This window comes from Myodes glareolus, chromosome 4 (assembly GCF_982192425.1).
Source record: "Myodes glareolus chromosome 4, mMyoGla1.1, whole genome shotgun sequence".
NCBI lineage: Eukaryota > Metazoa > Chordata > Mammalia > Rodentia > Cricetidae > Myodes > Myodes glareolus.
This window is the reverse complement of record NC_142029.1, coordinates 42,219,459-42,232,761: the sequence shown is the minus strand read 5'-3', so window position 1 is coordinate 42,232,761 and position 13,303 is coordinate 42,219,459. Positions and strand designations below refer to the sequence as shown.

The following is a 13,303-nucleotide window of genomic DNA, read 5'->3' as shown; positions in this document are numbered from 1 at the left end:
TCCCAATTCACTCTCAAATTTATACTATATATATATGACACATATATAACATATATCTATATATAATATGTGTATACACACAACACACATATATACATATATATGTGGGGGAGGATATATAGATATATCCTGCTAAGTTTAGTTTGTGTTGCTCATATGAGCAATGTGTTTAGGTATTTAATAACCTCCCAAGGAGTTCAGTCCTGGAGAAGGCTGATTCTCTGACTCTTGGCAGTCATTAATTGCCTGTAGCTTTTCATCTAGGGGTGTGCAGGCCCTTGTGTGATGTCTTTCATCCATGTTGACTAGTGTTGTCATTGTGCTGGCTTTTTACGATGGCCTCCATCTGCTGCAAAATCCACTGCTTTGATGAGGGTTGAGACCAACACTTAACTGGGTAAAAGGATAGTTATTTAGAATACAGTTATTAGTGATACTAATGCATGAAAGTGTCAGTAGGTTCTCCCACACAGTCCATAACCTTGCTAACCTAGGAAGATGGCATGGTTTCCCTCCTGCTGCATAGGGCTTAAGTCCACTTAGGCAGCTGTTGGTTGCTGCCAAGATATGTACGTATGGCACTGTTGCACCTTTCCATATATCTTGCCGTGCTGGCCATTGCCATGTTGTGGGTCTTAGGTGTCATAGCTGGGTAGGATGATAATTGTTTGTCCCCTTTGGCAGCTTAGCACCATCAGACTCTGTAAGAGCCATCCCTCAGGGAGGAGACTACTAGGTCAGTTCCAGAAGGACTTCCAGTCCTGTGCTTGAACTATGTTGTATCTTCAGCAATAAGATCTTGTTCTGGAATGTAACCAAAGTCACTGGCAATAGCCAATATTATTTTGGGAGTCTCTCGGACTCTCCTAATAACTCAAAGGGAGGTTTCTCCTGCCTGGAACTGGGACTTTTGTTTTGTCTGTGGCTCTTGATTGAAGTATTATTGCCTCAAGTAATGTCACTTTAGTGTGTGTGTGTGTATGTATACATATGTTTTTATAATATTTGCGTTTTTTAAGTACACATGAAATATGTTTCCCTGTAGCTTTTAAAAACATCCTTAGTGTGACTTAACTTCCTCCCTCTTTCCCTTTGTAGTGTCCTCTGTCAACTCCCCGGTTAATTTCCACCCCTCAAATCCCCTCCAACCCCTCATGGCACTTTCATCCTCTGTCCTACTTTGTAAAGCAGCAAAGTAACTTGAATAAGGAGGTAAATAAGATGGTGGATTCCATGTACCCCCCCCACACACACACTCGTCAAGGACAGATGAAAATTGCTTCAGGTGCACGCACATTGCATAGAAGGATGCATAGCAGTTCTTTCCCGTTCCCCGTAGGGTACAGGGTAGAGAGAGATGGCTCAATGGTTACAAGCACTTCCTATTCTTCCAGAGGACCAGAGTTTGGGGCGGGGGTGGGGGCGGGCTAGGTAGGTGGATGTAGTGTTTGTTGTAAAAATATGAAGACTTGAAATTGGATCACCAGCACCTCCATGATAGCCAGAGACTGCTGCACGTATCTGTATTCCCAGCTCTGGGGGCAGAGATAGGCAATTCCAGAGCTTGCTGGGTGGTCACCCTGGCCAAACTGAGTTCAGTGAGGGACCCTGTTTCAAAAAATAATGTGGACCGCCAGTAGAGGAAGACATCTACTGTCAACCTCTGACTTCTATACGTGCACACAGAGCTGAGTACAAACACACACACACACACACACACACTTAAAATACATACTTAATAAATGCCTTTTCCCATGGTCCTAGGTGTCATATTACCATGCACGTTTTAATCATTGTTTGCATGATTACAAATTTAAATACGGTTCACTGAAATGTTTTCTTTCTAGTCTCCAGAGAATACCGAGGGCAAAGATGGACCCAAACTAACTAAACAGGAGGTAAGCATACCTTTTCATACCGACATAGCCTTGCTATTAAAATGTTTAATGTTCTCTGCATGTGAAAGAATGCCATTGCAAACAAATCCACTGAGGCTAAAAGCCAAAGATTACATGTAGTTCCGCTTGGCTCAGGCATATTTCATTGAGTACGTTGATGAGGTATTTTCCGATGTTGTTTGTGTTTCTACCTGTTGGTCCTGCTGTCTGTCAAAGCGGGTACTGAGAATTCCTTCTGGGCAGAGAGTAAGATAATAGGTAAATTCATCAAGGAAATCAGAGCAGGCTTTTTATAACAAGAAAATGAAAGGTTGTTGATTTCATAAATTTTCTGCTCCAACGAGTGAATTATGAATTCCTTTTTTGATTCTGAGTATTTACCTAAGAGGATTCATCTCTAAAGACAAAACTATGAAAAGATTTATAATACATCAAAATATTAAAGCTTTTGTTTTAATTAGGAAAATTCTTCAGTTATTCAGATAACAAATTAGTCCACGACTCAGAGATGCTTTGTATTAAAATACAGAAACCTGGAAAGGGGTTAAGAACTTGGAAAACATGCTTATGTCTGACTCTTGATGAGGCTACTGAAAAAGATGTCTTAAGAAGTCAGCAGCAAGCAGTGTCTATGATGACAGTCATTCCCTTTTGCATAGAGATTTCCAGAGTGTGGAAAACTTCAGCTCTTACACTCGAACTTATAACCTAAGTGGGGTCACAAGAGAGCAAAAACAATATCCAGTTACAGATCCTTTGATGGGGTGATTCATATTATGGTTAATAATTCAGAGGAATCTGTTGTGATATCCAACTCCCCACCTAAGCTTTGTACATGGAAATCCATTCTGCCAAGGACGAAATCTTTACCAGAAGCTGTAAAGATGTAATGTACAAACAAAGCCGCCTGCCTGCCCTTATCAGCCCTGTATCAACAGTGAGCCTCTGGAGATAATCATGAAGTCAGAAAGCACAGTCAAGCCACCACACACTTGCTGGCATTAAACAAAAACACGAGGAACATCTAGAAAATGGCTAAACATCATTTCAGAACAGTTGATGAAGTGTAACCTCAATGTTTTTGGGTCTGTGTACCCCATGCACCCAAAGCGTTTGGGTTTCTCTCTGAGGGTTGACATTTAACTTGATCAGTCAGAAAGCCTTAAAACCATTGCTCAGAAGAGACGCTGGGCTACAGAAAGCCTTCCCAGTCAGTCCCACTACGCCAGAAGCAAATCCTGCTGCCTGGGACATATGTAAAAGATAAGTATGAGTTTTATGTGTATAGCTTAGGTATGTTAGCCCAAGAATCTTCATGCTTTATGCTTTTCTGGTTAGTTATTTTTCAGTATAGATTATATATTTTTATATCATTCCTAACAAAAGTATTTTGTAGACAATGCTTTAAAAAAAAACTTACCATGTGTCTTCAAGACATCGACACAGTCATTTGAAAGTAAAAGGTCGTCGGTTAGCTTGAGTGTTGACTAGTGCTAAAAACTGCCAGACGTGCACTGATTGATCTCCTCCACCACCCCCCAAAGTGAATTGAAATTCAGTTCAAACTGAATTTTCCAGGTATGTCACTTCATATGTCACCCAGGATGAACAGCTGCCGGCTACAAAGGGGGCTCTTCTTTTTTAGATTTCCCACTACGGCTGTGATATTTGGAAGGCATTGTACAGAGCCCTGAGCTTCAGGAGACTGGACAATAAATGACCTAAACAGTGTATCGTGGCTATTACTCTCTGCCGTTTGCAAAACCTTTTCATTTCCATTCTTGTATCTGAGCTGTTCGATAACCTAAGAAGCATTCCCCTAGCCCCCCCTTCTCTCCCTCCTTGCAGTGATGGAGATGGGATCCAGCACCTTGTATATACCTGCTCAGCTTTACTATGCTACACCCCTGACTCACAGCATTCCTTATCAAAAATGTATGATCACTTACAAATTCTCTCAGCACTGTGCCAGACCCTGTGGGTCCCACAGTGAAAAACAAGCACAACTTTGTCTTCCTAAAACCTCTGTCTTGGTATGGAAGAGAGAGTAAAGTGATAGGACATTTGCTATTTAAACCAAAAAATTAGAGAGAAAGTCAGGAGAAGAAATAGCAACTGTCAGGGGAGTGCTGATTCTGATAGCTGACGGGCGGGTGCAATGATCCCTATTTTTTCTCAAGGAGAAGAATTCTTAGAGAAATAATAGTTTTCTCCAAATGTCACAACTTGTAATTAGCAGAGTCAGAGAAAACACCTGGTTCCCATCCTTACTGGCCCCCACTTTTTGTACAGTGCTTCAGCTGAGTGACCCAGTTCCTACGTCTTCATCTTTTCCACTGCCCAGCCAAGGCTCTCGTTCTTTCTCTGTCTCCCAGCTTTGAAAAGAAGGCTGTTCCTACTGAACTTCTCATTTGTTTGTTTTTGAGTCTCAAAAGCAACTTGACTTTCAAGTTTTGCTTTTAAAGAACATGCTGAGGCCCAGAAGCAAAGGGGCCTTTGCTTCTTATAAAAAATAGGTTTGAAGCAATAATCAGCAAAGTCCAATGATTATTCTTGGATCTCTCTCTCTCTCTCTCTCTCTCTCTCTCTCTCTCTCTCTCTCAACTTTGTGAGAGTAGATGTGTATGCTGCATGTGCAGCCAGAATGTTGACATAGACCCCATGCCGTTCAGATGGGGGTGATCAGTCAATCAGTAATGCTTACTGGATAACTCTGACGTCTCCAGTAGCTATAAACCATGATAATCTGGCATCCTAAACCTCTTTATTCCCTGTCTGAGAGCCAACCAGTTTTCCTATGATTTCTCAATCAACAAATTAAGAAAAATTCCTTAACAGCTCCCCTACCCAGTTCTACCAAGTAAGGCTGAGCTTTAAATGAATATTTCAAATGCTTTAAATGTCTCAACGAGGAATAAATAGCAGTCTAGTCTGTTTCATATCCAATAAATTTAGTCCAATCATTTATAGATGTTAAGGCTGTGGAAGCCTATGGAACTTTCCAGGAAGGCATCCACACTTGCATTCGTAAGTGGTACTGCTGACTGAATGAAAGGTTAGTCTCAGCCTTCACTGCAGTGAAAGAAAAAATCCCTTATGGTGATTACTGGCAAGGAAGTTAGAAAAGGCTTTTCTTTTATGGCATGGACAAGCTGGTAAAATTTAGGTAGGAAGTCATAAAATAATTTTATGGTAAAGCATATACATTTTAGAGTCTGGCTGGGTAAGATAGCCTATAAAGACGGATGTAGTATCAATTTCCCGAGCCTTTCTTTTGGAACACTTATTCTGAACCTAAATTAAGACTGTGGATCAGTCAGCTGGAGGCCCGCCCTGCAGAACAAGCTTTGATGAGACCATCCCCTCTGGAAGGCCTATTCTGGGTGTTCAGATGTTAGCATGGAGAGGCAGGGTTTCGCAACTGGGACATCCTTCAACATGATTTTTACCTCTCTTTAGTAATATTCTGCCAACAGTAACTGGTTGGGAAATGGACAGACAGTTATGTATCATGGCTAATGTGTTTGGCTCCTTTCCATAAGTAAATTATATATGGTTTTCTGGCACTTGCTTCTTCCATTTGCCTTAACACTTACTCAGGGTCCCGGCTAGGCATCGACAATACTGAAATAGAAAAAGATGGTGCTTTGGGGTAGGAGATACAGATGGGAGATGAATGAAGTAGCCGGTGAAGTGAAGCCAACGGAATGCTTGTAGATTGACAGCCGAACAGGAAGGGATTTGGGTAAGGTCCATTTGCTTCCTTTCATCAAGGGAGCCACTCTTCCCCATGGAGAAAGTTGCTTTGCTGTTGGACTTGTTGGATGGTGGGAATATGTTTTGAGGCTACACAGAAACTTCAGAGCTGAGCTCCCCAGTAACGGAGGGAGGAGGGCAGGAGAGATGCCCTTCTGTTCTTCCACATTCAGAAACCATGGTGAAGCATCCACATGTTTTGCACAGCTGTAGTGGGAATGTTGTCTTTTCTTCAGCAATCCTCAATGCCGTTGACCATTCTGAGAAAGGCATGGCGGGATTTGATCCTGACTCCTAGGGACTTGTGGGTGTGATGTCACAAAGGCTCCCAAGAGAACCCTAGCGGGCATCTTGGTGCTTCCAGTGGGGAATCCCTCCCGCATCCTTCTTTACTGACCACGGTTGTGCCTCAGGCTGGGTGCTTCTGCAAACCTGAGTAGTGACTGTGTCCCAGTCAGCAGCTTAACTGGCTCCTTATTCTGTGTAGACCCTGTTAGCTGGACTTAAGTCCAACTCTGATCATTCCTTGAGACCCCAAGGTTAAAACTATTCATGGAGGCCCTGGCCCTTCATTTCCGTCTGCGGATGAAAGGAAGATGAGTTGAGCTCCGCTTGGACTTTCAGCAAGGAGGTTTTCAGATGAGGTGATGTCAACAACTATTTCTTCCAGTCTGACCTGACCCACTGACCTAGACTGACTTCAGCAAGGATTCAAGAATTTCTGCAATGCTTCTCAATCATGACACGAGTTCCCACTGACCGTTTTTGCTGACCCACTTAAGAAAAATGATTTGGAAGCATTTAAACTATCAGTGTGAGTCAGAGTCTTGTAAAGCAGTGTGAGTCAGGGAGAAGCTTGAGTTCATCTGCTCAGCAAATGTTCTGGATGTGGCAGGTGGTGTCTGCTCTTCTCCTGGAGATGGAACCTAAGTGAAATGAGCAGAAAGTATGGGATAAAGCCTGCAGAGAAAACCAACTTTAGTTTTAGGAAGCTAAATCCTTTTACCCAGGAGAAATAAGTTCTCCTGGGCTAGTAAAGAGGGTCCATTTTTTGTGTGCTGGATGCTTGTGGTATTTTGTGTTTTCTTTAGGGTATCATTGGCTATTAACTGGTGCGATCCTCAAAAGATTTTTTCTGAAAAACAGAAAAGCTAAATTCAATCAGTATCTAGCTAATCAATTTTCTAAACTTTTGGAATTAAGAGATTAATGAAACCTGTTTTGGGTAGATAATTGTGTTGATCTTGTTCTGGGTTTGAAAAAAAATATCTTTCTTGCCTGTGTAAGATCTGCAGTCATTGTTTTTCCAAGTGCTGCAAAGATAGACAAGTCCTGTGTTGGTTTCTGTGTAATTACTTAAGTCTCTTTTACCAGTTTAAAGATTTTGATTCTGTTGTAACGAGACCATTTCTTAAGGTAACTCCGTGTTCTGATGTCAGTTTATCACAAAGGGAGCGATTGTGGGTAGAGCGGAGCCAGGATTCCTCTGTTCCCCCGTCTCCCAGTGCTCTTAGCTGGGAGGAACCGCGTGATGGAAGCTGAGCCTGTATCTTGCAGCAGCCCTTTCTCTGGAGCACCCAGGGGTCTTGGTCTGTTCCATTATGCTGATCTGAGAGGCTGATGGGTAGCATACATTTCACCATTTCAACAAAGTAAAATATATCAAGAAAGAATATTTAAAAACCAGCCTGGATGTTTATAATTGCCAAAAACAAGTTTTTCCCCATTCTTTTGTAGCCCACAAGACGGTCAGCCAGATTATCAGCGGTAAGTACCTCTGAGCCCCTCGATGTAGCGTCTTAGGAATGGGTACTCCCTTTGTCCCAAGCAAAAGGATGATTTGTTGGCATTTTCCTTGAGTTTATTTTCCTTTGGGGTCTCAGTTTCTAGCAAATCAGGCCTATGCTGCCAAGCAGTTTACTTGATTATCTGTGTCAGTGGAAAACAGTGGCCAAGTCCGCTATCAAGTATATAAAGCCCATGCTCATTGAAACTGCTAAATCCCTGAGACAAGCAAGAACATTAGGCAAATCCCGGTCCCCAAATTCTACACCTGTTAATATTGAAATGGATCCAGAATGTTGATTCTCTGCGCACAACCCATACTTTTGAGCATTTTATGCCTGGATCAGAATGTTCCTAAATTAATTCATAGGCGTTAGCCGCATTCCAGTCCTGGGACATCTTTGAAAGGGTGGCTCTTTTCTTTGTCTCTTTGAGTCTCCTTCAGCTGGCCATGTCCAGGGAGAGGATGACTAGAGCTAGGTTGTACAGTGGTACTGATCCTACCCAGCCTGGATATGTGAGCCTATGCTCCTGGCCAGACCAGACGTGTGAGCCTGTGCTCCAGCCTGGAGGTGCTTCTCTCTGGTTCCTGGGCTCCTTCTTGGGAGTCTGCTCATCTGTTGTTCCTCATTTTATCACCTAACAAACCCACCTGACTCTGGGAGAGGATTTTGCCCCACCCCCACACTGATTGTCACAGGCGCTGCTGGAATGTTTGTGGACGTGGATGTTGACTAGGAGCCCATAGAGCAGCAGCGTCAGTCACCAGAAAGACTCAAGAGCGCCTGCAAAGCTCAAGCCAGTTAAGAGAATAGCCTTTGGGAGTCAAAAGAAAACCGAGATTTAGAAACCTTTTCGTGAGCACCAGGAGCCAGCACCGTAAGAGCCCTTTGCGTGGAAATCATGTCCTGTGAGGTCACCACAGCCTCATCTGAAGCCAGCAGTGCCCCATACTATAAACCTCTGAGGGCTGGGGAGATGGCTCCCCGGGTAAGGTGTTTGCCAGGCAAGCCTGGGGAACTGGGTGTGGATTCCCAGCACCTGCCTAAGGAGCCAGGTGCAGCAGTGCATCCCTGTACATCCCAGCACTGGAAAGCCGAGGCACGAGGGTCCCTGGAGCAAGCTTTCCTGTCAGCTTTGCCCACCGGTGAACGCCGCTCAGCATGAGACCCTGACTCTAAATATAAGATGGAGAGTGGTCGAGGAACGCACCTGACATGGACTGTGTGCCTCATCAGGACACAACACTCCCCACTCCCCCCCACACACACACACAAGCACACATGCATACACCCACACAAAATCTTAGTTTCTTAGGACTATCGAAGCACTGCTGAGCCAGGTCCATCTCAGAAAATGATAAAAGTGGAAACAGTTTGCTAAAAATCAATCAAGAAGATGTCTAGACTAGTTTATCAAAATTCACAGTAACAAATTTTAAAGTCACGAGACTTCCGAGCCATAATCTACGTTTGGGAAGCAGACTGAAGGTTTAGAGGAATAAGAACACTGGTTAAAAAAAAAAAATGTCTTGCTTTTTAAGCGCCACCCTTTTTTAAATTTGATTTTTTTTAAGGGTCATCTGTTTCTTCTCCTTTGTTGAGAAAATAGTGTTATTACACTGATTTACTTGTGTGTTGGGGAGTCAGAGTATACCTTTCAGGAGTCAGTTATCTCTCTCCATCCCGTGTGCCCCAGGGTTAGAGCACGGGTTATCAGGTTTGGCAGCAAGCTCCTTTACCCACTGAGCTATCTTCCTGGCCCTCCTTTTTGGATATTTGAGACTGTGTCTTACTCTGTACCTGAAACTGCCCTCCAACTGACAGCCATCTCCTGCCTCGGTGTCCAGAGTGGGTCGGTATGTCTGGCCTCCCCCCTTTTTAATATTTTTTTGTTCTAACAACTGGTGTTTTGGAACTGAAATGCCTTCAATTAAATTTTACACATAAAGACTATTCAGTATGAACTCTAGATCTTTTACAGACCCTAGAGGGAAACATCCTTCTTCACAGAGGACACCCTGGACAGTGCTTTCTATTTTTAAAACATTCTTTTAGTGCTCAGAGAAATGTACACATTTTAAACCTTTATTAGAGAAATATTTGACCTAAAATCCCCACAGGAAAAAAAAATCTTAACTTTTAATAGCCAGACAGGGCGCCATAGTTATATACTTAATACAAAGCTCCAGAGACAAAGGGACCCAGTGTCTTGGTGTTAAGCAGTGTACCTTAAGCTGACATTGGAGAGGATGAAACAGGAAGAGGCTTGGCTACAGAACCTGAAATCTGTGTCGGGGGAGGGAGGTGGTTATGGCTTTGAAGGACTTCACAGGCCTCAGCTTTGATGACCAATGGACAGTGAACTTTGCTTGTGATATGCTGTAATTTCTGGTCTCTTGGGAAGGCTGCTGAGAGTGAATTCATCAAGCCATTTAGCCAAGGTTTGGAGTCTCTCCTCTCACTGCGGTGTTGTGAAAAAAAGGAAGTACAGGGATATCAGAAAGAGAAACCTAACCCTGCCCCCAGAGAGCTCTACTGAACCAATGCCTAATGAGTTAGCTGCTTCTTATCTGCCCATCGTTTGCAAACCCAGGATGAAGATAGCGCCTGGTGCTGAAAGGGCCAGTTCGAGATGCCCAGAGCCGCAGTCAGAACCAATGCCTTTTCAGCCCGTTTGCCTTCTTTTTGATGCTAATGGTGTCAGTTTCAGTATTTGTATGATTTAAATTATTTCTGCAGAAACCTGTTCCGCCAAAACCCGAGCCTAAACCAAGGAAAACATCTGCTAAGGTAAGAGGCATTCCCCTCTTCCCTCCTGTGGTTTTCTAAACAATGAATAATTTATTCATTATAATCCCATGCCGAAAAATCATCTGAGGAGAGATCCTGTTTAATGACTCTGCCTAAAATGTGCAGACCAGAAAGTTGTCCCCACCATACGGGCTCTCTTTAAAGATGCGAAGCATCAGTTTTGTACATTAGTAAGAATGTGTTTTCCTTTTGGTCAGTGAGGTGGAGGGAGCACATCGCAAGTGGCTCTGGGCAGCCTTGCTCGCAGTCACATGGTGGGGTTAGACCTGGTCCTGGAACCCACTGCTGCCACCAGCACCAGAGGTCAGAGAGGGGCTCCCAGCCTCGTAGGACGAACTACTAGTAGATGGCCATTCCCAGACTAGCAATAAAAATGTGATCATTTACTCTAGCAAGTAGTGAGCTCTAACCTGAGACTGTGTGAGACCCGTTCTGGGTGCTTTACGTCGTGACCCTCAGCTCGGTCTGCGCTACTGAAATAGATATGAGTGTCCTGTTTGGCAGCTGAGAACACCTGAAGACCGCTGATGCCGGTGACCTTGGCTACAGTGACTCTCCTGTACCGCGCCTATCAAAGCACGCACACTCTCTGAAACTGCCTGTGGTAGTGAATACCGCTTTCCAAAGCGGAGCTCAGCTCTGTGACTCAGTCATACAATTAGCAGCATTTCTTCATCTGGGCCTTTATTTTCAGGGCCTTTCTGGTTGTGTAAGATGTGTGGCTCCACATGACTTGTGGCATCGGGGCACAACAGGAAAAGCCACAGCCCCTGGTGGGTGGGTTTTCCCCCCCTCCGCAGGTTTTCCCCTTTCACCAGGTCCTGTGGCTGAAATGTCCCAGGAGTTCCCATTGTCCCACAGACTACAAGTGCTGGTGGGCTCAGCAAGCAACCTACTACAGTTTTATGGAGGTGCAGTGTAGTTCAGGTGACACAGCAAATGGGGGCCCCCACTTTCCCCTAAGGCCACCACGGGCAGCTGTCACTGTGTCTGGCTGGGTTCCAGCAGGGGCTTCTACCATCACCCAGCACCTAACGGGTTCTGTTTCCCTGTGCTTCGATCCATTAGAAAGAACCCGGGACAAAGATTAGCAGAGGTGCTAAAGGGAAGAAGGAAGAAAAGCAGGAAGCTGGAAAGGAAGGTACTGCACCATCTGCAAATGGTGACACTAAAGCTGAAGAGGTACTTTCCACGACCACCTCCCGCTGACCGACTCGGTGTCGTAAAAGAAATTGCTCGATCCTTCAGCTCTGGATAGCACATTCATGATGTCTCTCTTTATTGCCTGTAATGTTATTGCAGATCCACATCTCTCGCTCAACTGTTAATGTCTCAGCCTGCAGAAGTCCCCCACCCAGCACACTGTCAGTAAAGGGGCAGATTGAAACAGTCAGAGTTAAGGGTACAGTAGACACTCTGCATGTTTGCAGTGACTAGAATCAGGTAGTAGCTTGCTGTTTCTTATTGTGCACACTGGAGCCCACAGGTAAGGCTGCTGTGGTTGTTTAAATGGCAGAAAGAATAAATGCTGCAAGTGTTGCCATGATGCCTTCCGGCCTTGTGTGTTTTCCACCCAGAGTCGAAGTGTGTTTTGAAGTAGACCTGGAAGGAAAAGGAGGCCACATGCTCAAAAGTGTGTTTCTTGGTGGGTGGACTTTCCTTTAGTTATACTTATTTTGGTGGTAACTATATATTGTTTTCTTTCTTTTTTATTCGCAGGCACGGAGAACTGAATCTCTAGGTAACGAGGGAGAATGAATTGTCGTGGAAAACTGGGGTTGACTTCATGTACCTCTTGGGACAACTTTTAAAAGCTATTTTTACCGAGTATTTTGTAAATGCTAATTTTTTAGGACTCTATTAGTTGGCATAAAATATATAAAGATGGACATTTTATCCTCTTATGGTGATGTTTTTTGGAAATTTCCACCATCCTCAAGTAAAACAAATACCAATTTACTATCGGAAGCTGCGTGTAAAATGGATTCAGCATTCCATACCCTTGCTTTAAAAATTTAGTCCTGTGCATACTGTGGTGTTTTTACTGTGCATATTTGAAATTTTCATGCAATTTTTCTAGAGCAATAATCAGTGGTGCTTTTGTGCCTAGGTTTTATGTGATTTTAATGAAATATGGATAGTTATGGCCACCTGCTGACTGTTTGTGGTTTCAAATAAAAAGGTTTTCTTGTCTGCAAAATACCTGTTTGTGTCTTTACTAAACTTAAGAAGTGATTCATTTGATTAGTGCAGATGACATAAAGAATGTCTCCAGTTGGTACTGCGATGTTATCGCTAGGAAGTCAGGCAGCACTGGTTCATAATTTTGGGGGGCTTTAGCATTATTCTTTTAATTAAACATGTATGACTGCTAGGGTAGAAGAATCACATATACCTCACTCTGTAACAGGCATGGCCAATAATGATTGTCCTGTAAAATAAAGCTTAATATAATATTGATGTTTATAAAGTCCTTAAAAACAAGTAGAGTTCCACTAAACTGTAACTAGAAAAAAATAAATAAAAATAAGCTGGGTAGCGTAGCACGTGGGAGGAAGAAATGAGAGAGAGAGAGAGAGAGAGAGAGAGAGAAGAAGGAGGAGAAGGAGGAGGAGGAGGAGGAAAGGGGAGGGGAGGAAGAGAAGAGAAGAGAAAAATAAAATAAATCTGGGCTCATCTTTTAATGTCTCCCACTTTCAGAAAAACCACATCAGATTGTATAGGAGTGCTTTCCCATGTGTGAGATTGTCAGAGCTGCGAATGCTCTTGGTCCCGTATGGCCACGCTGCAGCCTGTATCAGTCCAAAAGGAACACTGGCCAGCGTGTTATTAGAGCTCCTTTGTAGGTGAGGAAATGGGAGTGTGTGACATAATGGAGCGGGAGAATCCAGGCTTGACTTACTGATTCTCAAATAATGCCTTTCTGTCCGTGGAAGGGCATAGCAATGTCAGGGACAAAGAAGCTATTCTAAATGTAACTTATTGTTTATGGTCCCCAAATGTGAACCCCACCCCCGGAAAGCTGAATGCTCAGGAATCTGCTTAGCTGGA

At 43.6% G+C, this 13,303-nt stretch overlaps 1 protein-coding gene across 5 annotated transcripts in view; it reads left to right on the top strand.

The window, feature by feature from the left end:
* The window catches only part of Hmgn3 (high mobility group nucleosomal binding domain 3), a 41,270-nt gene extending 28,818 nt beyond the window's left edge, over positions 1 to 12,452 (top strand). For 2 of the 5 annotated variants that reach the window (XR_007232355.3, XR_007232356.3), the window contains 6 exons: positions 1,848 to 1,898; positions 7,392 to 7,421; positions 10,181 to 10,231; positions 11,321 to 11,434; positions 11,555 to 11,885; positions 11,972 to 12,452. Coding sequence is in view for 3 of the 5 variants with exons in the window: in XM_048435744.3 (XP_048291701.1) it covers positions 1,848 to 1,898; positions 7,392 to 7,421; positions 10,181 to 10,231; positions 11,321 to 11,434; positions 11,555 to 11,654; positions 11,972 to 11,985 (360 nt within the window). In the remaining 2 variants the exon portion in view is untranslated. The remainder of the gene's footprint in view (positions 1 to 1,847; positions 1,899 to 7,391; positions 7,422 to 10,180; positions 10,232 to 11,320; positions 11,435 to 11,554; positions 11,886 to 11,971) is intronic. The other 3 variants (XM_048435744.3, XM_085689456.2, XM_048435746.3) reach the window with 3 other exon arrangements.
* The last annotated feature ends 851 nt before the right edge of the window (positions 12,453 to 13,303 follow it).